Source organism: Marmota marmota, unplaced genomic scaffold (assembly GCF_001458135.2).
Source record: "Marmota marmota marmota unplaced genomic scaffold, marMar, whole genome shotgun sequence".
NCBI classification, from domain to species: Eukaryota; Metazoa; Chordata; class Mammalia; order Rodentia; family Sciuridae; genus Marmota; species Marmota marmota.
This window is the reverse complement of record NW_026000211.1, coordinates 33,413,283-33,437,587: the sequence shown is the minus strand read 5'-3', so window position 1 is coordinate 33,437,587 and position 24,305 is coordinate 33,413,283. Positions and strand designations below refer to the sequence as shown.

The following is a 24,305-nucleotide window of genomic DNA, read 5'->3' as shown; positions in this document are numbered from 1 at the left end:
GGGAGGGGAGGGGGGAGGGGGACACAGTCATACACAGAGATGTTACTTTCTGTTTCCATAGTATCATGATCATAGGACTTATTGTGTTATGGAAATGATTCTGCTTCACATTTGTTTTAACCACTATTCTGTGATGATTTCACTGGCAGAAAACATATTTTATTTAGTTTTGTGTTTCTTGTATCTAGTGCAGGATCAAGCACACAGTGAGCACTTAAGAAAAGACTGACTGAAGTTGTTAATGAACACTTTGATTTTTAATGGTGATGTAGTTACACCCTTTGAGCAGTCAGTCAAATTCTAAAGTCTGATGTAGGACAGGGACTCCAGATTCTTCATCCTTGGTTCAGTATGGATACCAGTTCTGAAATCACAACTGATGGTTTCAGCATGAAGGTTGAGACAGGCTCTGTAATGTTGTATAGAGGAAGTGCTCCTATTAGGACCTTTTCTGTATTATGAAGTAAGGTCATAGGCCTGGGTATCAGCACCTTTAAATGATATTTCTAAGTGTTCTTAACATCTCTTGGCTGGCTCTTTTCTTACATATAAAAATAAAAGAAGATTAAGTTTCGTTTTAAACCATTTATTGAGTGCTTAGTCTGTCTCACTGCTTGCTCAAATAAGAAATGCTTCCTATTCTTACAGAATTTCTTTGGGTAAGTTGCTGTTATAGACTTATAGATTTAATCCAGTTCTGAGAATCCTTGGCATCTTTGTCTTTTCCTTCCTATAATCACATTTGAGAAGATATGTAACAACTTTAAACAAAGTAAGGGTGGAAACTTACTTGATAGGACTATGCTGCTTTTGCCTAGGAGGGAAATCTGATAACTAACTAGTGTCTCCTTTGCTCTTTGAGGTGAGTAGTGGTGTTTGTTTCCTAAAACCAGAAACATGTCAGAAACTACACAATTTTGAATTCACTGTGTCTCTCTAAGCAATTGAAAAACCAGCCTCTATCTCAGAGCAAAGCCTGTCCAAGGAAGGGACATGGCCTTTGTCCTTGGAAAAACCCACAGAGCACTCCTAGGCACATTCCCATCCTGATAAGTTGTTTATCTACAAATAACAGGAGAGATCTGCTGCGCCAGGTGTCCCTGACTCAGTCAGGCTAGGTGGGGATCCATAGCAGCCCCCTAGCAGCCACCAATCAGCATGAGACAGGGAAATACCTGGGATGCCAGATAACCCTCCCAGTAGTTTATGATGGTTGATAACATGTTGGGAAACCATGTAGTTCAGCATGTACACCCCTCTTGGCTTAAACCAATCAGTTCAAATGAATACCCCTTTTGTACTGACCAATCACCCCTACCCAACTTTTTCCCGCCAGTGAATGTGCTAATCATGTTTTAGAGTTGTTATTTGATTTTCCAGCGGTGTGTGATGATTTGCTAAGAGATGCTATGATGTATGTGAAGTCCCTGCCCTCTCCAAAGAATGTATAAAACTGCTGCAAACCCTGGGCTCAGGGCCTCTCAGCGCCACCAGTTGCTGTGTGTGCGCGCAGAGGACCAAGCTAGCTCGCGATACACACCTCTTTGCTGCTTACATCCATCTTGGGTCTCTGGTGGTCTTTGGGGGTCCCGAATTCGAGCATAACACAATAACTAAATTTCAAAAACCAAGCTACTTTTTAATGTTCAAAGGTGATTTGAACTTTGTGATTCTAAACTTTCTCTTGTCCCTCCGCCCTTTCTCTCTCTCTTTATGAAAGTTTTTTTTTTTTTTTTTAAACCTCTTTACCTACATTGAGACTCCTACTGGGAAGTCTTAGTTGTAGAAGTTTTTCTTAAGATAATTAAGAAAGAGGAGAGTTTAATATCTCCCTATATAGAATTTTAAGAGGCAGATTTTAACCTGTCCTGGTGGGTCATGCCTGTAATCTCAAACCATATGGGAGGCAGAGATAGAAAGATCGCAAGCAAGTTCAAGGGCTCTTCAGCAACATAGTGAGACCTTGTCTCAAATTAAAATTTCGCAACATTACTTATAAAAAGTACTGGGGATGTAGCTCAGTGGTAGAAGACCTATGATTGTAATCTCTGTAAGACTGGAAAATCGCCGCACCACACGACACAGATTACCAAAGAGGTTTCCACTTTATTACAAAAGGCTGTGTGTTTATATAGGTCTAAGAGAGGTAGCAGGGGCTGAGGCAGATAACAGGTCACCCATTTACTGGCAAGCTCTTCCATATGTCAGTTCTGGAGCCCAAGAAGTTAATTCTAATTGGGGCTAAGGCTTCCCACCAGCAGGGTTTGAACATTGGCGCAGCAGGAACTTTTCGCTCCAGTGAAAGAAACAAAGAGGGTAAAGAGGGTCCTTAGACGCCATCTTGGGGTTTTTTCCTGGGGTGCTGCGCTGTTATATGTTTTCCCACCAATCTCCATTCTCTTTCTCTCTCTCTCTCTGTCTCTCTCTCTCTCTCTCTCTCACACACACACACACACACACACACACACACGGTACATTTTGTGTTAAATTAACATTTAGCATGCTGTGTTTTGGTGTTTTCCAATACAAATATCATACTGATCTCTCATTTCTATTCATGAAGAAACAGTATTAACACAGTGCTTATTCAACCATGAATACAGTTTATGGTCAAGTCACAAAATGCTGATGGTGCTGTGCTGACAAAAGGCAAATAGTATAGATTTTATTACCTGAAGATTGATCATTTATAGATCAGTTTACAGTTTTTTCCTAGGTTGTTTCTTAAACTGATGATGACAGAATTTTCACTTTTGGAGAAAGCTATGGTTTTCAATAAACCTCTGTCAAGATTGTGGATCAGCCTACTCAGTATCCCTTATTATCTTGAACATCTTTCCAGAAGATAGGAAGTGATATTTTTACATCATTCTTAAAAATAATATTGTTGAAAATAGTAGGGGTGGGTGAAACCACTGAGAGGCTGGGTTTGTGAATGACAACTTGCTAAACAATATGCTGGCCTCACAAGTCTTAAAATATGGAAAATTTAGTTTGTGTTTTAATGTTTAAATGTTTTATTTAGTAACAGTTTGTGTCCTCTCTCAGTACCCTGTTGTTGAGAGCCACAGTAGGAATGGCCCCTGGCATTTTGCCAGAAGTAATGGTTGAGAGGGGAGCCATTGAGATTGATGGTTATGTTAAGCTGTGTATTCAATTGTATATAGACCCCTGCTGTCCCCCTCAGGTGCCTGCTACTTTGGAGTTCCTGGGGAGTTCCCATTGGTGGGTGGAGTTCTGGTGGAGGGAGTTCGGGTTGGTGTGTGGTGTGCCTGGAAGGGCCGCGTGGGTGGCGGTTCCCATGAGTTCAGAAATAAAGTTTGTTCCTGCTTGAGTGGCTTATGATTTGTGCCCAGCCAGACTGGGGCACCCTGTCACACTTTTGTTGTTTTTGGTATCTCTAATGAAATGTAATGTGTAACCTGGTTATACTTTATAGTGTTGCCCACCTCTTTGATTTTGTTGTTGAAAGATTAATTCCCACAGCAAATTAAAACCTGGAATATAAATAAATTTTGTATTACTTCTCTTCACATGGAACTTTAATAAGTTTTCTTTGATAGAGAATTAGTTTACATGTAATATACATGAGTAGGTGTAAATTTTAGTTTAATGATTTATATTCTGTAGTTTAAAGGAGAGGTATGTAGTGGGTTTAGAAATAGTTGATTGGGGTCCTATTATTCTAGTTATAATTATTATGTTAGGAATGATAAATTTTAAATGGCTATGTTGTATTTTTAATTACTCAGATCAGAGAGCTTTACCAATTTACATGGATTGGCATGTTTTAATAAATTTTATAGTAGGTCACAACATAAGCAAAATTAGTGCAAAAAAGTCTTTGTTGTACTAACATAATTTAAAATCACTTTGTATATTTTGGTATAAGGCAGTTTTGTGAATATTAACTTTATTGTGCACATTGAAGGTAGCAGTATGAATAATCTGAAACTATTTATATTAGCTTTAGAATATATTTATGGATATACATTGAATATAGAGTGGTTGAAAATTCACTCCAAACAAAATATTGAAGGCCCACTGGGGAAGTACTAACTCTTGGGGGCCAAAGAGCACAGATTCTCTATGCATCTCAATACCAACTAAATTAGCTCTCAAATGATTCCTTATATGTTTGATTTTAAGCTTCTCTGCTGCATGTGAAATAAGAATAAATACAAAATAGAATGTCAACAAGGCAAACGGTTAAGCAGATGCTTAGGTGTTCTCATGAGACATGAAAGCAAGATATGAAATGCCTACAGGCAGTCTGTTACTGATAATGCAGAGTAACTCTTCTTTTTTTGAAGTAGCATCTTGATTGGAAACAGAAACATCTATTTAACTGTTTTAGTCATAATAGCAGGCAGGTTTCAGTCTTTTGCAGGGAGTGTCTTTCTTATGTTTGTGCATTTTTGAATTAGTTATTCTGTGACTTTTCCTGGATAGAGAATAGATGAATAAAATCATCTTGACAGGGCAGTGTCAATATAAGTGGCAAGAAATATGCTGTTTAGATTTTTTTTTGTAATATCAAATTCTGAAAATTTGTAGGTGGGCAAGCTGTGTTTCAGAGTGCAAATGAAGAAAATGGATTTTAAGCACTGAATTTTTAAAATGCATACACATACAGAGGAACATAAAAATTCTACACATAATGGGGTATGGTGATATTTTAATTCATATGTATATTGTGAAATGTTTAAATCAGGTTAAACATTTCTATCTATATCTTCTTTTTTTTTTTTTTGGTACCACAGATTGAATCCAGGGGCTCTTAACCACTGAACCACATCCCCAGCTCTTTTTATATTTTAGAGACAGGGCCTTGCTGAATTGCTGCTAAGGGCCTTGCTAAGATGCTGAGGCTGGCTTTAAATTTGTGATCCTCCTGCTTCATCTTCCCAAGCTACTGGGATTACAGGCATGCTTATAAAAAATTTCAAAATTCTTTTGGCTTTTGAAGGTTCCGAATATATAATTGTTATCTGTAGTTACCCTCTGTTCAAGAGCACAGCAGGAGTTCTTGTTCTGCCTCAATTGTGACTTAGTACCCTTTGATCAACATTTCTGCATTCCCCCTACTCTCCCCAATTACTCTAAGCTGTCTTCCATTTCCTACTTCTGTGAGATCAACTCTTCTCCATTCCACCTATTTGTGAGATCATGAAGAATTTGTCTTTCTGTGCCTGGCTTGTTTTCATTTAATAATCTCTAGTTCCATCCATGCTTTCACAAATGCCAGGATTTCATCCTTTTAATGGCTGAATGGTATTCCATTGTGTATATGTACCACATTTTCTTTTTCTTTTTTTTTATTAGTTGTTCAAAAATTACAAAGTTCTTGACATATCATATTTCATACATTTGATTCAAGCGGATTATGAACTCCCATTTTTACCCTATATACATATTGCAGATTCACATTGGTTACACATCCACTTTTTTACCTACTGCCATACTAGTGTATGTTGTATTCTGCTGCCTTTCCTATCCTCTACTATCCCCCTTCCCCTCCCCTCCCCTCCCTTCCCATCTTCTCACCCTACCCCATCTACTGTAATTCATTTCTCTCTCTTGTTTTTTTTTTTCCCCTTTCCCCTCACTTCCTCTTATATGTAATTTTCTTTATCCATTCCTCAGCTGATGGATACTTAGATGTTTCCCTATCTTGGTTATTGTGAATAGTGCTGCAACAATCATGGGAGTGCAGATGTCACTTTGACACACTAATTTAATTTCCTTTGGATATATACCCAGCAGGGGGATTGCTGGATTATGTGGTAGTTGTGGTTTTGAAATTCTGAGGAACCTCTATACTCTTCCCATAATGACTGTGCTTACCAGCTGCTCCTACCAACAGCTTGTGAAGGTTCTCTTTACTTCATATCTTTGTCTTGTAGTTTTTTTGCGCTTGTTGCACTTTGCACTTGTTGTTGTATTTTTGATAGTAGCCATTTGTACTAGAGTGAGGTGATATCTCATTCTGGATTTGACTTGTGTTCTCCTCATGATTAGTGATATGAACATTCTCCCCTACCCCAAAGCCAAGTCCCCAGAGGAAATGTCCTCCAGCCACACTGCACCTGCCTCCAGCCACCACTCAATTAATCCCATCTGGGATTAAGTCCTTGATTATGTTAAAGCTATAACCCCATCATTTCTCTTCCAATCTTTTTTGCATTGTCTCACACTTGAGCTCTTGGGGGGACACCTCACATCTAAACCAATACAGAAGTCTTATATTTTGTCTTCAATCCATTTGGAATTGATTTTTTTCTCTAAACGGCGAGAGGTTAGGAGTCTAGTTTCACTCTTCTGCATAAGAATTCCCTAGTTTTCCCAGCAATATTTATTGAAAAGACCTTCTCTCCATTGCATATCCTTAGCACTTTTATTGTAAATTAGTTTGTTGTTAATTTTTAGGTTTACTCCTAGGCCTTCTGTTCTTTTCTTTTGGTCTATGTGTCTGTTTTTATGCCAATATCATGCTGTTTTGATTATATCTTTTACTCTTGTTTAATTGGAAATGTTGTACCTGAAATAAAAAACAAAGTAATATTATGGCATGTGACTTACACAGACTTGTTTTTATAAAACTTTGTGATGTTCTATTTTTGATAATTTGATGAAATTTTGTTTCTAACATTTTATTATTCAAATTGTATGCACATATAAAGTCTTACATACAAACAAATATACACCTGTGAATCCTAGTATAGCTTTTTTTCCCCACCCAATTTTTTTTTGGAGATATATTATTATCATTGTATTATTTGTGTAGGTTTCCAAATCACCAGTGAAATAAGCTATTCATTTTTACCAAGGTGGTTTTTCTGTGTTCAAGGTAAGTTGTTGTGTAGTAGTAACAATGTCTTACTTAAATGTCATGACTGGATCAGTGGTTTTACAGAAGAGTTGCAATTTTATCAAGATGGAAATATTCATTAAAAATCATTTTATGCAAGTCAACTATGAAACTTAGGAAATTCTTAACATTCAGTAAGCTGCATTTTAGTAGTTTGTGAAATTCTTGTACAGCATCCTTTTTATTATGTTGACAATTTTTGTCAGTAATATTTTTCTTAGTCTGCATCTTTCCTCTACAGATCTTCATTCATTTGCCCATTTTGAAATAGTCCATGATGGGGTTTATCAAGTAGTGTGCTGATAAATGTTTTATAGCCTGATCTAGGTGAATGGGTGGGTGAAACTCTGGTGGTTTTGAAAGTTTCTGTGATGTAGATACTTGTTATTGCTGGGGATGTCTTCAAGATACTAACATAATGCTTTTGAACATGGAACATGGAAGACATAGGCTGTAACAGGCCTGTGCAAGCTGAGTTGCTCTTCACCATCTTATCCCATATTGCCCCTTCTTCTACTATGAAAGATTATGAATCATGAATGATTTTGTATTTGTTGTTATTCTTATGTGTGTATGTATGATTTTGAGTACAGCAAGCAAAAAATCCTTATGTGTATAGGCATTATCATGACATTCTAAACTCAAGTAGTGACTTAATGTGTAACCCTACCTTTTTCCATTTTTTCAGTTGGGTGGAAAGCTTTGGACATGAGGGACTCGGATTACTACTAGACATTTTGGAAAAATTGATTAGTGGAAAAATGTAAGTACTGCAAAACATTTTCAATTCAGTTATATTTGTATTTCCCCTTTTAATTCCAATACTGATATTTTTTATGTTTATACAGCCAAGTAAAAGTTGTAAAGAAGAACCAACACAAAGTCATACAGTGTCTAAAGGCCTTGATGAATACACAGGTATGCACATAGATAATTAGTATTTGTCCATCATCAATTCTTATATGAACTAGATATTTGTAATATAGGGTTTTATTTGCATTCATGAGATGTACTGTTCTCATGTGCTTTTCAGTACATAATGGAGATATTGAATTGGATTCCAAGTTTGTATGAAACAAACTATCCTGCAACATGAGACACTTGGGATTGAATGGACTTTTTATGCTGTGTAAATCCTCATATGTAGATAAATTCTCTCTTTTCTTTCATTCCCCCTTCTCGTTTTTAAATCCCTCTTTTCTTTCATCTTCTTTTAATTTTCAAAAATACAGAATTAGTCAACTTAGAATAATAGATGATTATTAAAACTTGATTATTTAAAAAATAGTGTAATGATAATTATTACCAAGGATTCAAGTTGGAACAACTTAGCACTTGTATACATTCCAGGGAATTATAATCTATAATGAAATTAATGTCAACAGGTCTGAGAAGATTCCAGAAATGGAGCAGTCTTGATTAATACAAATAATATTGAGACCACACGTAATATGGAATATCTGTAGGATTTTCATATTTAAAGAGAATACATTAGAAAGGAGAGATGTTTTATGTTCTTTACTGAAGTTGCATTTATCTGACACATTTCTTTTTTTCTTCCATGCATTGTTGACAATCAAAATTGACATTATTTCCTGACATTACTTTAGTTTGAACATCTAAGTATGTATACTTCACAATGAGTGAAGTAGTACTGAACATTTTAGTTGCTGTTGGACCTCAGAGAAGAAAATTTTATTGATGGTGCTTGCTGATATTTGTTGCATGCAAACTCTGTATGTTTCTGATTAATTTCAATGTATGACATTTTGCCTTATTCTATTTAAATAAACTTTAGACTACATACTTAAGTACTAGTACTTAAATTATTAACATTTCTTCCAAAACTGATGATGGAGAGATGTATTTTCCTACTGAGTTCATAGCACTGCTTTAGGAGACTCCTTCTAAAGTGAGAATATAGAAATTAGAAATTTTACCTGTGATAGACTGAAAGTAGAGACAAATACAAGGTACATTTTTTTAAAATCAAACTGTTATGTGGATCATATTTTGAAGAATATCATATCCTACCTAAAACATCATCTTCAGTGGCCTGAAATTCTGTTAGGTAATAATGGGCCTCATGTAGAATGCACGGGGAACCTGGCATTGGTCTCATTTTAGAAAAGGCCAGTTATATTACCCAGAGTGGTTCCTTGACATTCAGAAAGTTACATCCTTAGATCTTCCAAAATTTGTCACACCTCTGTAGCCTATAATAGCCTTCATTAAAAGCACTTTAATTGCTATCACTGGTAAGTTGGCCATTTTGCATGTAGAGTCAATAGTTTTGGTTTCTCTTTGCTTTTATTTTATACATAATTGAGAGTAACTTTATACAAGTTGGTGGTATTTCTCTGTTTAGTTATAGATACTGAATAGTGACAATCAGGCCTCATTCCAATCCCATGATTGGATGAGCACTATACATTTTTACATGAACCAAATCAGAGGATACTGCCTGTGATGGGTCTTTGGAGCCACAGGATGACAGTTAATGCCATGAAATCAGAAAATGCTTATATTCTATCCTTCTCACACACTATTTTAAGAGTCAGAGGGTTTTGCAGAGAAAGTAGGTAGTACCACTTGAAGGACATCACCATGAGTCATCTTGAATGGCTGGAGGAGCTACATGGTTCTGATTCAGGATGATAGACACTGGCTAAGGGCAGCAAGGTAGGTGGGAAATGAAAGGGAAATGCTGGGTACAAGCTTTCCTTAATCCTCAGGATTTTGAGTACAAACTGAGCTCTTTGGTTCTTGGTAATCATTGACTGATTGACTTTGTGAACCAGATTTAAATGGTACTTTATAATCTGCTGACAATTCCTATGATTATCAACGCAAGTTGTAGTTTCTGTTCCAATGCCTGCTGTTCTGCTCTGTTTCCAGTCCTGGGCATCACAGAAGTGAGCATTTTATGACTGGCTTAGCTGTTTCTGTAAACATTCTCCCATCATGGAGACAGAGAAGTCTTTGTGAAAGTCTTATCCTGGGGTACTTGGCCCATCCATTGGCTTGTACTTTCTCCACTGTACCTGTGTTTCTTAGTGGTTTAAAGCAAATGCAATATTTTCGCACAGTGTGAAGGTTTCTTTACATAAATGTCAGATGCAAGGCAAGAATGTTATAAATAGGCCTTTATAACAGTCAAAGCAGTTGGGTCTAAATTTGTTATGCTTTGACTTTGGTGCTTATATGTACTGCTAATTTCAAGTCATACTTGATAGGTTTCTAATTGGAATCAAGGCCTCTTTTTAGTGCCTAGTCGTGTCTCAGATCAACCAGTTTCTTCCTCCTTAGAGGAATCCTTTGAGATGCATGATAGGTAAATGGTATTATTCAATTGCTTTTGTTCAGCCTATTTTTTTTCACACTTATACAGATTATAAATAGGCCCAAGAGATGTATACAGTCTTAAACCACCATGTCATTAATATAGCTCTTCATTTTCTTATTGGATGTAATGTCCTGGCAGCAGCAAATAGATGACCCTCATCCCAAATTAACATTTGTGTTTACAACTGCATTGCCTTCTTGATGATTACTATCATTGTGATTAGGATACAACATTTCCTAAGGCAGTTTCTACATGGGACCTTCCTCAGATTGTCCTTCAACTTTTGCTGGTTTATAAATATAGTGTTACTCTTTAGGCCTGCACAGTATAATATGGTAGTCAAATGTGGCTTGTGTGCTTGAAATGTGTCTAATCTGAAATGAGATGTGCTGTACATGTAAAATGCACCTGGATTTCAAATAGGAAGAAAAAAGTGAAACCTCTCATCAATAGAATGTTTGACATTTTTTATATGCTGAAATGATTTTATTATAGTGGATTAATTTTATAGAAAATAGTTTTACTTATTGGTTCAAAATGACAGATTACTGCACACACAATGTGGTTTGCCTTGTGTTTCTCATCAACAGTGCTGTGTGCTTACTTATGCATACAGCTCTCTTACCAGCCTTCTTGCCCAGGAATAAATTCCTCATGACCTCGGTGTCTGTTTTAGTGTGGTCTGTTTTGCTGTTGGAAAATCTCATTTTACTCTTGTGTTCTCTGTATTTGGTATAGCCTCATAGTTCTTGACATAATGTGAATACTTTTGTGAATTTTTAATGTGCTACAGGCATGCATGTTTTCAGACTTTACTAGTTGTGAGAATGTATTCTTATAAAAATTTCTAAATAACTGCATTTCTATTTAGGCATGGTTTTTTCAATTAACTCCTAACATTTAACCTCTTGTTTCCAAAATAATATAGTATGGCTTAGAAAGAATTATGAGTGAAGAAAGGAGTCTTTCCTTATTGGCCAAAGCCATGGATCCCAAGCACCCCAGTATGATGACAGATGTGGTTAAGCTCCTTTCCGCTGTGTGCATTGTAGGAGAGGAAAGCATGTAAGTGTTCTTTGTTTTTTTGGTCATGGTAAATAATAAGCTTCAAAAGTTTATTCATTTAATGGTATCTATTCATTTAAAATTTAAATACATGTTGAATTTTATGTAAACATTTGATTTAAATTCTGATTGACTAAAAAGAAATGCTGAGTAATTTTTTCTCTTTATCCGTATGTTATTGGCCAAAATGTTCCATTGAAAAACGGATTTCTTCATCATAGTTTGAACTGTTTTGAATTCAAGCACTATGTGCAGACTGAAAAATATATATATATATTGGTTCTATTTAATTTTTTTGAGATAGAATTAATTCAGGCTGTGTGCTATGTATATTCCCTTATAAAAACAAACATAGGTATTTGAAAAATCTATATGTATATTTTGGAAATTTTATATGTGATAGTACTGTACTCCTGAGGGTACAAAGTCTTTGACCTTACAGTACATACTAAAGCTTTAAAGCAGTTAACTGTATTTCTTAGACTATTGTACTTATTCCAGATAATTATAAACTTTTTTTTCTTCTTTAAAGGAACTTGGTCTTGTAATTATAAGAAAGCATATAAATGCCTTTTGAAAACGATTAAAATGAATGAACTGAACAACCAAAAGAACACAGACATCTCATACAAGGGTATGCAGAGCCCAATAAGCAGAGCCTCCTGCATTCCTTTGAAAATCTGCCTCAGGGAGATCCTGCTATAGCCAGTGGGATTGAGCCAGTTTAGAGGAGCCACAGTTGCAGAGTCAAAGGCACCACTTAGGCCTGGTTCCTTGTTCCCAGTGTATACCCAGTGTATACCTGTAGTGTATATCTGTAGAAGAGGCTTAGTTAAACCCAGCTATTGTCCCAAGCATGGCATCTGGCTTTAGTACTTTATCCTTTGCAGTTTTAAAATATCATGTTTTTTGTTGTGGAAGTCTAAGAATTAATGTCTTAGCATCTATATACATGTTGATATACATATATGATACTTTTTTAACTTCTCCTTCCTTTCTCCCTTCTCCTCCATCCTTTCTTTCTCCTTATTACTGCCCTTCCCTCCTCCTTTTCCTCTCTCCAGATCCTCTTGGACTCCTGTTTTTTTTTTTTTTTCCTACTCTCCTTCTTTTTTCTTTCTGTTTGTCCTCCTCTTCCTCTCTCTCTTTTCCCATTTTCTCTTTCTTTTCCTTCCTTCTCCCTTTTCTTCCTCCTTTCCTTTTCTCCCTTTTTTATTGCTTCTTGACTTCAGAATGGGTATTAAAATAATGTAAATAACATTTAGAACTATTTGTCTCCATCCACAAAATAAGCATCTATAATAGCTTAGATACACATTATTCTTTACAAGAGGAGGAGGCATATAGCTCTTGCATAATTATATTGTACATTTGAATACTTAAAGTATCTTACTGTGTATTTTTGGCTATTACAACTTCATTTATTTGAAAGGCATTGGAATGTATTGGTGAGAGCTTTTTTTGCTCACTGCAACGGGGCTGTCTGGTTCCAGAACCTTGTTCCACAATGTAGCAGATGTGAGCCACTAAACAAGCTGCTTAACCTTTTTCTGCTTCTGATTCCTAATCTAGTGTGGGGATTAATAATAGTACTCACTTCATGTGTTTTTTTGTATACATTAATTCACAGTAAATTGACTCTACTAATGATAATCTATTGTGTATTTCAAGAAAGCTAGAAGAAAGGATTTTGAATGTTTGTTTTTACCATAGAGAAGTGACCTAAGTTTGAGGAGATAGTATGCTTATCCTAGTTTCAGCATTCCACGATATATAAATATATAGAAACATGACAAATATGTATAATTTTAATGTATCAATTAAAAAGTTAAAAAAATATTTAATATTTGTAAAGTGGCTCAAATAGTGCCTGATAAGGGGTAAGTGGTATATAAATACTTGACGAATGCACATTTTCGTAGGGCATTGTCAGGATTAAATGAATTGAAGCATAAATTATGCTTAGAACAGTGCATGGTCCATGGTATGTACTCAGTAAGTTACTTCTAAAAGTGTTACTGGTTGCCTCAGCATATAGACACCTATAGCAGGATGAAGCAGTTGCATGATGGTATTTGTGTCATTTGCAATTTAATTAATAGACTTTCACATTTCCAATAGCCTTGAAGAAGTTTTAGAAGCTTTAACTTCAGCTGGAGAAGAAAGAAAAATTGACAGATTTTCTTCTATTGTGGAGGGCCTTCGGCATAATTCTGTTCAACTGCAAGTAGGTTCCACGTATATGAAATCTATACATAGATTTTGTGAAACTATTTTGTGACTGTTTTGTATGTAGATACTATATTATGAAACTGCATGCTACTTAATATTCTTTTATAGTATTATTTTTAGTGAATGTCTAGAATTTCAATTTGTATTGTTATAATTTGTCTTATAGATGTCTTGGCAAACATCTATGATTACTTCCTTAGGTTACTTTCCTAGGAGTAAAATTACTGGTTTTTCAATAAAACATATCACCATAGTTCTTTAAACTGTTTATTCTATTAGGCTTAATTATTAATATTATTTTTAAGCAGTTTCATCAATTATATTAATTGAGGCTTCTCATTGTTTTAATTTTCATGACTAATAAGCTGAGAGTTTATATGAGTCACAATAAAATTCAAAGTCATAGGGCTGGAACTTTACTTCTGTGGCAGATCACATTAGCGCTGGGTTTGATCTTCAACATCATAAAAAAGAAAAGAAAAAGAAGGAAAAAAGAAGAATCTTAGGGTTATATGAGATATTCTTAAACTGTTTTTTTTTTTTTTTCAAAAAATTTACATTTAGACTTAAATCATTTTAGTATTCAGCTAACTAATATTCATCTAATTCTCCTTCAAAAATATGAAAACAAACAAGAAGATTTTTGGTATGATTGTTATGATGATCAAACTGAGCATTTTTAAATAATATATTGATATCTGATTCTCATTTCCAGGATTTTAACAATTTATTTGACCTGGTTGTGATGTGGCCTTGGGAGTTTTAAAAGAATCCTTAGGTGATTCTGATGAGCAACAACTTTTGGAAACCAATGTGCTAATAAGTATGAAGCACATCTGTTTTTAATTATATGTAAAAAAAAATTATATGTAAAAGTTATAATTGTATTATTTTTTTCTTTTTCAGTACTAGGTATTGAACTCAGGGGCACTTAACCACAGAGCCACATCCCCAGCCCTGTTTATGTTTTTTTATTTTGAGACAGGGTATCACCAAGTTGCTTAGGGCCTCATTAAGTTGCTAAGGCTGGCTTGAACGTGTGATCCTCCTTTCTCAGCCTTCTAAACTGCTGAGGTTACAAGCTTATGCCACCATGCCTGGACTCTACTTATAGTTGTTGTTTTTTTTTTTTTTTAATTTTAAATGTTCTCTGGTGCTTGATCTTTTTATTGTTTCTAGTTGTGATAGGAATAGAAAATCTAAGTCTTAAAATTAAGAAACATTAAATTAAAATTAAAAGATGTTATGTAAAGCAAAATCAGATGATGTTAGAAACTGTGAAGCTGATGAATTGACTGTGACATATCAGCTGACAACAATGTGAGTGGCTGGTGAGGGACCTTGTTGCTGTGATTTGTGTCCCTCTGCAGTAGACAGGACTGAGGATCTGAATGTATGTTCTCTACTGCATGTGTCCAGCTGCCATGGGCCTGGAAAAAAGCCCCTTTTCACTCATTCTGCGCTTGGCAGATGGCAGGGGAATTAGGGACTTGCCTTTGTTCTCCACTGCTGACACCTGTAGTTTTGGCTTCTTGTGTTGGGGCCATTTAATTCATATTCCTTCTTGTTCTACTTCTGTCTCTTCTTTCTGTTCTTCTCTTTTCCTTCCTTTCTTCCTTGAATCTTTTTGATTTCCTCTTGTATAGGTGTTCTTTTTCATCCGATGTTTTAAACAGTTCTGGCTTACTATCCATAAGATTAAGACATTAACACTTGAAGAAATTTTAAAAATTCTATTTCAAAATTGAATTTAGTTTTTGGGTGGTTTTTAAATAAAGTTATATTTGGATAAAACTCATATGTCATATTATTTACCCATTTAAAGTGTGTATTTTTTTACATTCAGATGTATTAATCATAATCAATTTTAGAGTATTTTCAATGCTCCCAAAAGAAAGTTCTCACCCCTTAGCTGTAACCCCCAAATTCCTTCATTCACTCTAGCCCTAGGCCACCAGTAACCTACCTTCTGTCTCTATAGTTTTACATATTCCAGACACTGCACATTAATATAATCATGCAATTATTGGTTCTTTGTGACTGGCTTCTTTCATTTAACATAATATTTTCAAGGTTTATCTTTGTTGGAATGTGTATCAGAGTTCATTTTTTTATTGCCACCTATTATTCCATTATATATTGAATATACCATATTTAATTTATCAGTTGTCAGACATTTTGGTCATTTCCATTGTTTGTTACAAATAATGCGGCTAATTACATTTGTTAGGATGATTTCTTTTTGAACTACCTCTTATTGGCCTTATTTTATGGTAATGATATAGCAGTGTAGTAGAGGAGGGATAGCAGCAACACTCCCTCCCCCTCTCCCTTTTTTGGTACCATTGATTGAACCCAGAAGTGCTTAACCACTGAGCTATATCCCCAGCCTATTTTTAATTTTTAATTTCGAGTTATTCTTGCTAGGTTGCTTAGGGCTTTGTTAGGTTGCCAAGGGTGGCCTTGAACTTGTGATCCTCCTGCCTCAGCCTCCTAAGGTGTGTGCTATCTCACCTGGCAACATTGACCTTTGATAGCTATGGAAATCATGTATTTGATTCAATTCTTGAGAATTTTTACAATGGTATAGATGGTTGATTATATTTGAAACTAATTGGTTTTTACAAAAGTAATTTGTTAAGTTGTAAGTAATTATATTTTCTGTTACACTTGGTGGTATTGTACTTTTTTGATGTCCTTCAAATGCTGAAATAAATTTCTTGATGCAGTTCTTAAATCTTAATTTGCATCAAGAAAAGTTATGTTGGCATCATTTAAAATCACCTTTTCTCATTTTCTGGGTACATTCCATGTTGCTGATAAAGAGTAGATAATGGGAAGAGAATTCTAAATTTTAATTTTCGCTGTTCATTTTATTGTGGGTTTTACCCTTTAACAAAGGCTTCTTATTATTAAGCCTAATGTTTGAAAAACTAGCAGATGGCAAGCTTAACAGTAAAAGGTACTATTTGCAACAAAGTAATTTAGCTTACCTCACCCCACCCTCAATTAAAAAAAAAGGTAAAATAGATTCTCTTCTGAGGATTACTGATTATGCTCTATTTTCATTAAAATTATGAAGCAACGCTTTACTAACATAAATATACTTTCTTTGAGGGTTTCTGAATTTTCTACAAATTTGGTTATTTTAGAACTAGCTGATTGTCAATTTTCCCATAAAGCCATTGTTCTAAGTGCCCATTTTAATCCATTATCTTCCTAATTCACATTTATTAAAATGAATTAATCTGGGTGATATTAGCAGATCATCAAATTAAAAATAAAACGTGTTTGTTACCAAATAAAATAGAAACCAATTGTTTGCTTTTAAATTGGAGAAATGGGAGATAGTAATATAAAGAACAATGAGGAATTTTTTATTGCAATGTATGTTTATAGCAAAGTGCTTTTTAAAGGAAAATTGTTTGATTTTCTTTAGAGTGTTATCATAATAAAGATAATATGACTTCCTATAATTTTGATAGAAAATGAGTGTATTTCCCCCATTTGATATAGTTTAGTAATAAAATGAAAAACGAAGTACCCGAAATATCTTATAGTTATTTTCAGATGTTAGAGAGTCTCATTTTCAGGAAAGAAAGTATAAACAAAAAAACCAAAGGCTAAATGTTTTCTCTGATATATGGATGATAATTCCCAATGAAGGGGAGGCACTAATGAAGAATAGAGTTACCTTAGATTAGGCAGAGGGGAGTGAGGGAAGAGGAGGGGATATGGGGATAGGAAAGATAGTAGAATGAAACAGACATTATTACCTTATGTACATAATATGACTGCATGACTGATGTGATTCTACAATCAGAAAAATGAGACCTTATACCCCATTTATGTATGATCTATTGAAGTGCATAAATGCATTCTGCTGTCATGTATAACCAATTAAAACCAATAATAAATATTGGAAATTGCACTAATATACTTCAGTTTATTTTCTCAAATATATCAGGAAGATTTCTTCAGATGCAAGCAACCTAATCCATTCTAGGCCATTTAAATAGAAAATGGTATTGAGTACCTTATAAAATTTTTCAAGGCTCACAGAACCATGTATGGTTGGTATGTAATGTACAGAAGAAGAATGCTGTACCACATCACAACAGTGTTCTCAGAAACATGATCCCAAACACTACCCTGGGTAGCACTTGAGATGCTAGGATCAGAGATACCTTCTGCCACAGATGTCCTTGGAGAACCACACTGTCTATCATAGGTCCATTTTTGTGTGTGTGTGTGATTGTTCTCTCTTGTTGGCCTGGTCTTACTTAGAAGAGGTTTGGAATAAATATAGAGTTGCCAATCTCTAGTTTTTGCCACATTTTAATTTTCTGTTATCTCATTTCTCTCTCCTCCTTTCTATGTGTGTCTTCCATCATCTCTTGTGAGAACTGTATTTTGCAAGGGGATCTGGATTTCAAAGGGTTTGTTGAAACCCTTGCTGTTGTTCATAGAGTTGATTGATATGTAATGATATGTTTATGTCAGGAAAGGAATAAGTGTGTGAATCTTAGTTTGGTTTTTTGGACATTTGGTTTTTCTTCTGTGTACGTGTTCCTAAGTCTGAAATAACAGGAAAGCTGCACGTCCTCCCCACCCTAATTGTGTTTTCCTGATCCAGTCCCATTGGAGTGGTAACTGAACTTGAAGGGTTCCAGGTTTCCCACTACTTGTAAACTAACATGTTTAATGGGTGCTGTCAACAAACATAAACTTCTAGGTCAAAAATAAAGACTCTTGTGTTAGCTTTATTGCAGCCCCCATTTCCAGAGCATGAAGCTCATAGTGTGATGTGAGGAAGACCAGTTGCAGTATGGTGTTGAAGGAGATAAACCCTGACCTTAGGGGCAGGGACAACAAGCAGTTAGCTATGATCTTATTGATACAGGCTGTGATGAAATCTGTTAAGTTGCCTTGTAGACTATATAATAAAGACTCCTCCAATGAGACTGAATCAGGAAGTCAGTTACTACAACACATGCAGAAATGTGAAAGGCTCAGGGAGACCTTAGCACAACAGTTGGCTTTCTCTTTAAATTTTTCAATTGTTTTTTCCACAAGGCTGGTGTATTAATTTATATACAGACTGATATGTTAATGATCTCACAGTCTTCTGCTTCAGGAAGGAGGAAGCCCAGGGCAATTCTTTTGTGCAAAGCAACCCTGGCCAGTGACTTAAAGCTGCCCTAAGTGCTGTCAGGGATGATGTGGTATCACTGATTATCTCAGCTAAAACCCAGGAAAAATTTCATAACAGCTTTTTAAAATGTCTGACTTTCATTCCTGCATGAGGGGGAATATAGTGAATCATCCCATTCCACCCCACCTTTCTTAGATTAACCGAAGGAAGCTTGACTTTGAAGTGATTTCCAAAGTTATCTGAATACTGCATGGCACACTGGTAGTGTTTCCCTAAACACATAATGTGTCAGTTATGATATTTTTGAAAAGAGAGGCAAGTTAATGCCTGTCTTTCATATGAGTTGTTCTCTCTTGAAGACACACATCGCATTTTTGGAAGGAAAATGTTGTTTATAATTGTTGGGGACCCTCAGTTGGAATAATTGTTACCCAAATGGCTATAGGAGACAAGGCTATCAGCATGGCTTTCGAGCTGGCTGATAATCTTTATGATTCTTAGTTCAGGAAATAATTGATTTTAATCTTTCTTTTTGGAGTGTCTGTCTGAAGACAGTCCAGTCTGTCACTTTGATCTGTTTCACTCACCCATCTCATAGAATGATTGACCTAGGGTTATGGGGGTTGAGATACGGCAGACACGTGGAAATCCAGAAAGATATTATGCATGGTAGGTACAGGATCCATAGCTGTCTTCTGCTATTCTGACAGAATGCTTAGTAAAGTTTAGCTATGGTGGTCAAATGGCAGAGCTCTCTGGTGGGAGATGGTGAGTGTGCTGTAGGAGAGGAACTTTGAGCTTATGGAACCTGAATCTTCTAGAATGAGCGGTAAGCATGCTGATTCTATGCCAGATGGTGACTTTATTATATTGGACTAGGAGCTTGCCTGCCCTTTGTTGGAAGGAACAATGCTGCCTCTATCCTCTGAGGTTGTTTGCTATACTTAAATCTAGAACAAAGCCCATCAATGCCTCTACTGCAATACATGCAGAAATGTGCAAAGCTCAGGGAGAATTGTCTTGAAATAGAACAAACTGCTGAGCTTCTTAGAGTTGTCTTCTTGGTTGATTTTCCTTCAGTTGGATGCTCCTAGTGTTATTTGTATACATTCAGTGTACTTGGAATGTAGAATGAATGGAACGAAACTTTCTTTAATTCTGGTTCACGTGATACAAGAGAACTTTCCCTATTTGAGTTATTGACTAAAAAGAAAACATGTTTTCCAAAGTTTCTGAATCTAGAGGGAGGAAAGTTCTTTTAGAGGGCAAATATGAATAAGGGAAAAGGCAGACAAGCTTGGTTATGAGAGGGGTAACATTAATGTCTTTGATACTTTAATGTGAATCTAGATGTAACTAACATCTTTTGCTCACTGAAAATATGCTTAATATCTTTTTATTTAACTGCCTCCATCCTTCAAAAAATTTGCTTTACCATATTCTTTAGACACTGAAAATTAGATGGGTTTCTGTTGTACTTTTGTGGACCTCTTTTTTTATTTTGCAGTAAAAATAACTCGGATCTGCAGTTTGTTTACTTTTGTTGAAATACATAGCCATTGTTCTCTTCAGTTTTTTTTTTTTAATGTGCCATTCTGTGGCGTTACATACATTCACATTGTTTCGCAACTATCATATCTTTTGATTTCCTAAGCTATGATGATAACATTGATGCAGTCATGGACAGGGGTGGTTAGTGGTTGGTATGTCTTTCTAGAATGTCTATGGGAGGCGTTCTATATCCTAGAATGTATTTTCCCAAAAGGCAGAAGCCAGGATTATTATCTACCCCCTTGGTGTCTTGGAACTTTACTAGAGGAAGGCTGTGTGTTGTGCATGGGGCGTTCACACACCTCACAAAGCATGAGAGTGTGGAGTGTGATCCTGTACAGAGGACAACAAAGGGAAATGAAGTATTCTGTTCAATAATAACCCTTAAGAAAGGGTTATATTGGTAGGACATAATTTCTCATTTTTCTGAGTATACGTGTTGCAGAATCATACTGGTCAGCATTCACATATATACATACAATAATAATATCTGTTTCATTCTACTATCTTTCCTATACCCATATCCCCTCCACTCCCCTCCCATCACTTCCCTCTACCTAATCTAAGCTAATGCTATTCTTCCCTAGTGCCACCCGCCTTATTGTGGATTAGCAACTGCGTATTAGAGAAGACATTTGGCCTTTGGTTTTGTTGTATTGGCTTATTTTGCTTAGCATGATATTCTCCAACTCCAACCATTTACTGGCAAATTTCATAATTTTACTCTTCTTTAAAGCTAATATTCCATTGAGTATATGATATATCAAAGTGCATAAATGCATGCTACTATCATCTATAACTAATTAAAACAAATGAAAAATACATATATAACAAAAAAGAAAGGGTTATATATACATTTTTTTTGAATATTTTTTAGTTGTTGATGCATCTTGATTTTTTTAAAATTTATATGTGATGCTGAGGATCGAACCCAGTGCCTCACACATGCTAGGCAAGTGCTCTGCCACTGAACCACAACCAGAGCCCCAAGGTTGTATTTTTAGTTGTAATACTTTTCAATCAGATGATTTGAAAATGATACTCTTGTTGGAATTTGCTTTGTGAAATAAGGGATGTTGGTCTGGTTCCTCTGAGAAGAGGAGGTTTGGTGTGTGAGGGATTGGGCGAAATGCCTGTGATGGTCTTTGGAAGAGGGGTCTGGAGGGGCTGGAGAACCATCCAACTCCACGTAGGTCTGACCCTAGGTGAGGAAGAGGGAGGGAATTGAGGAAGTGTCTCAAGCTGCCCTGAAGTTCTAGGAGGAATGGCCAGGACACAGGGGAAATCCTTGATCCAAAGTCCTGTGTGTCTCAGAAGTAGCCCTGTGTTAAAATTTATTTGTTGTGTTTGTTCAAGCATGTGGCTGAGGTGCAGCTGAGAGTAGCTTGTGAGAAGTGTGGCTTCTGTTCAAACACTGTGATGGGATTGTTGGCCGTTTATGCTCCCTCAGTCAAAGGTTGAGAGTTGTAATTAAATCTTTTACTAACTTAAAAAAAAAAAATCTTTTCAATCCTTGGATTTCATTTAGTTCAATTATAGAATATAACTTTGGAAATTGTTTGGATTTCAATTCTTATGTGTCTCAGAACGTAGAAAACACCAGGATCTTTTTAAAATAATAAAAAAATTGAGAACTTTTTCCTGTTATATATAGTTTTGGGTTCATTAAAATATTAAAAACAATGAAAGATCTTTCTTGAGTTGTAATCATTCTATTTTGAACTTGTCAATGGTCAATTATTATTAGAGGAATGAGACAAATCAGAGGTAAAATGCCTTTCTGGATTTAGCCAAATTTGTTTGTTTTCATTTGATTTTATTCTTTCTACTCCTTAAAATTCACCGAATTTTCACGCTTAGTGAAAAACCAAATGCAGAATACAGAGTATGAATTAGAGGGTTTATTTTTGTATTTTTATTTTTGGTAGTGGGGATTGAACCCAGTGGTACTTAAATACTGAGCCACATCCTCAGGCCTTTTTATTTTGTATTTTGAAATAGGGTCTTGCTAAGGCTGACTTTCAACTTGGCAATCCTCCTCCTTCAGCCTCCTGTGCTGCTGGCATTATAGACATCAGCCATCATGCCTGATTGGAGAGTTTATTTTTAAAGAACCATTATTGGGGCATCCTAGGATAGAGAGATCAGTTTATCTTTATTTCTCTCTATTTTGGCATCTACTTTTATTGAAGTTTGCATCAATAGGATAAATATAAAATTATGAAAGAATGCAAACACCAAACAATAGAATGAAGCAGTAAATAATATGCTATTATCCTAAATGATGTTATAATACCCATAAAATAATATTCCAATGTGAACTCATTTTCATATGGAGAACTTCTAAGAATAAGCTAGTGATTAACATTCCTAGAATTTAAAGATAATAGATACCTTTGTTAATACTGTGATAGACCACTAGAAGGATAAATTTAACCTGTGGCTCAAAGATAACTGCAATGTCTTTTAAATAACCAGTTAGCCAATGACTGGTATGCGCCAGATATTGGAACTACAGAGATGAATGAAATATATTGCTTTTAAGACTCTTATGCTCAGGAATGAATTTAAAGCTACCTAATTATTGATATGAAATTTTTCATTTAGCAGTGTCAACAGAATGCATGGGATCATATAGGAGAAATTGATACTGCCTTGAGAGGAAGTATTAAATGGTTTAGAAGAATCCATGTCATTCAGAGGTCCTATTCATGTAACTTATAGTCCCTTGAATATTGCAATTCGTTTCTTTGGGTGCATATGTGGAGCATATGCAGTTTTCAAGCTCTGACTTCTTGTTTTGCCATATCATTTATAGAACATTCAATTAGGAGATTAAATAAAATTTAAGAACTTTACATCTGTTGATATCCTTTACTGTTTCTGTGTCTTTCTACATTATGTAGTCTGTTTAGTTTTTATTCTGAATTAATGCATATGTATATAGAATTTAAAAATCATTAGTTTCTTTATTTGTACTGGAGGCTAAATATTTCTCTGTAAGCATCATTTACTCATCTTAACTTGATAAATGTGAAATTTGATTGTGCAAAGAGAGACAGATGATTTCTGCTATTGGGTAGGGAAGATGAATAACATTCTAAACTGTATCTTCCAGGATCAGATAATAAGTATTTGCAGATTCTGATAGAATTTTTATTTAAGTATTTTCTGGTACTTGTTTTCAATCTGGATTTATCTCCTGAAGCTGTTAGGATTTTACATTGTAGTATAGCCATCATTTAAACTTGTAAAATCATCAATGTACATCCAGGATGAACATGTTGAGCCAAGAGTGAACTTTCTTCAGACAACTTGCTTTTGCTGTTCCTGAGAATACCAACAATATAGAAAGAATCTGCTCTTGGTTGTCTTGGAGCAACCTGAACTGGCTTGTGGATGGGCTCAGGCATTGAACGTGTTTATGTTCCTTGAATTTTGTGTCTTAACTTATTTGTCCAGAAAAGGTCAGAAACCAAAGGTTAAAAAGTCATAGTACAGAGTTGAGTACAAGATAGTAAATTTTGTCTAGCTCCAGAAGGAGGTGAATTTTGTCACATAATTGAAGCCATTTCTGTAGCATAATACAAGTTAATAGAGGTCATATTTCTATAAGCATGGTGATTGAATAACTTATTCACATTTCTTGAGTTTCTATTAATATTTCTATTAATAATCCCCAGTTGACAAACTATTTTTTTAATGAATGATTCCTAATGTACATATTAGTTTCAGTTTTAAAAGCAGGATTTATCCTATTCTTTTTTAAAACCTGTTGGCTTCCTTGCATTTTGTATATCTGTTATGGTTCCAAATCCTGTCAGTTAAACAATAAATGTGGGAGGCTTCTTGTAACTTCTGTTCTACTACCTCAACCAGTGTTCAAATTGTATCAGTTTTTCCTGTTTAGATTTCAAATGTTATTCCAGCCCTTCTTACATTGCTCACCACCGTTTTGTTTCTACATTAGCTTTTTAATCTGAATCTACTGTTTCTATTATTGTTCCTGCTTTCCACAATATCCTTTGTGATTTTCACTATTTGCACTTGAATGTGAATTTTGTGTTTTGGTACACAAAAAGGCA

At 35.3% G+C, this 24,305-nt stretch overlaps 1 protein-coding gene across 3 annotated transcripts in view; it reads left to right on the top strand.

Moving 5' to 3' along the window:
• The window catches only part of Diaph3 (diaphanous related formin 3), a 475,858-nt gene that overhangs the window by 135,240 nt on the left and 316,313 nt on the right, over window positions 1-24,305 (top strand). For all 3 annotated transcript variants that reach the window (XM_048791762.1, XM_048791763.1, XM_015486017.2), the window contains 4 exons: window positions 7,560-7,634; window positions 7,720-7,789; window positions 11,146-11,282; window positions 13,404-13,509. In XM_048791762.1, the coding sequence (XP_048647719.1) occupies window positions 7,560-7,634; window positions 7,720-7,789; window positions 11,146-11,282; window positions 13,404-13,509 (388 nt within the window). The remainder of the gene's footprint in view (window positions 1-7,559; window positions 7,635-7,719; window positions 7,790-11,145; window positions 11,283-13,403; window positions 13,510-24,305) is intronic.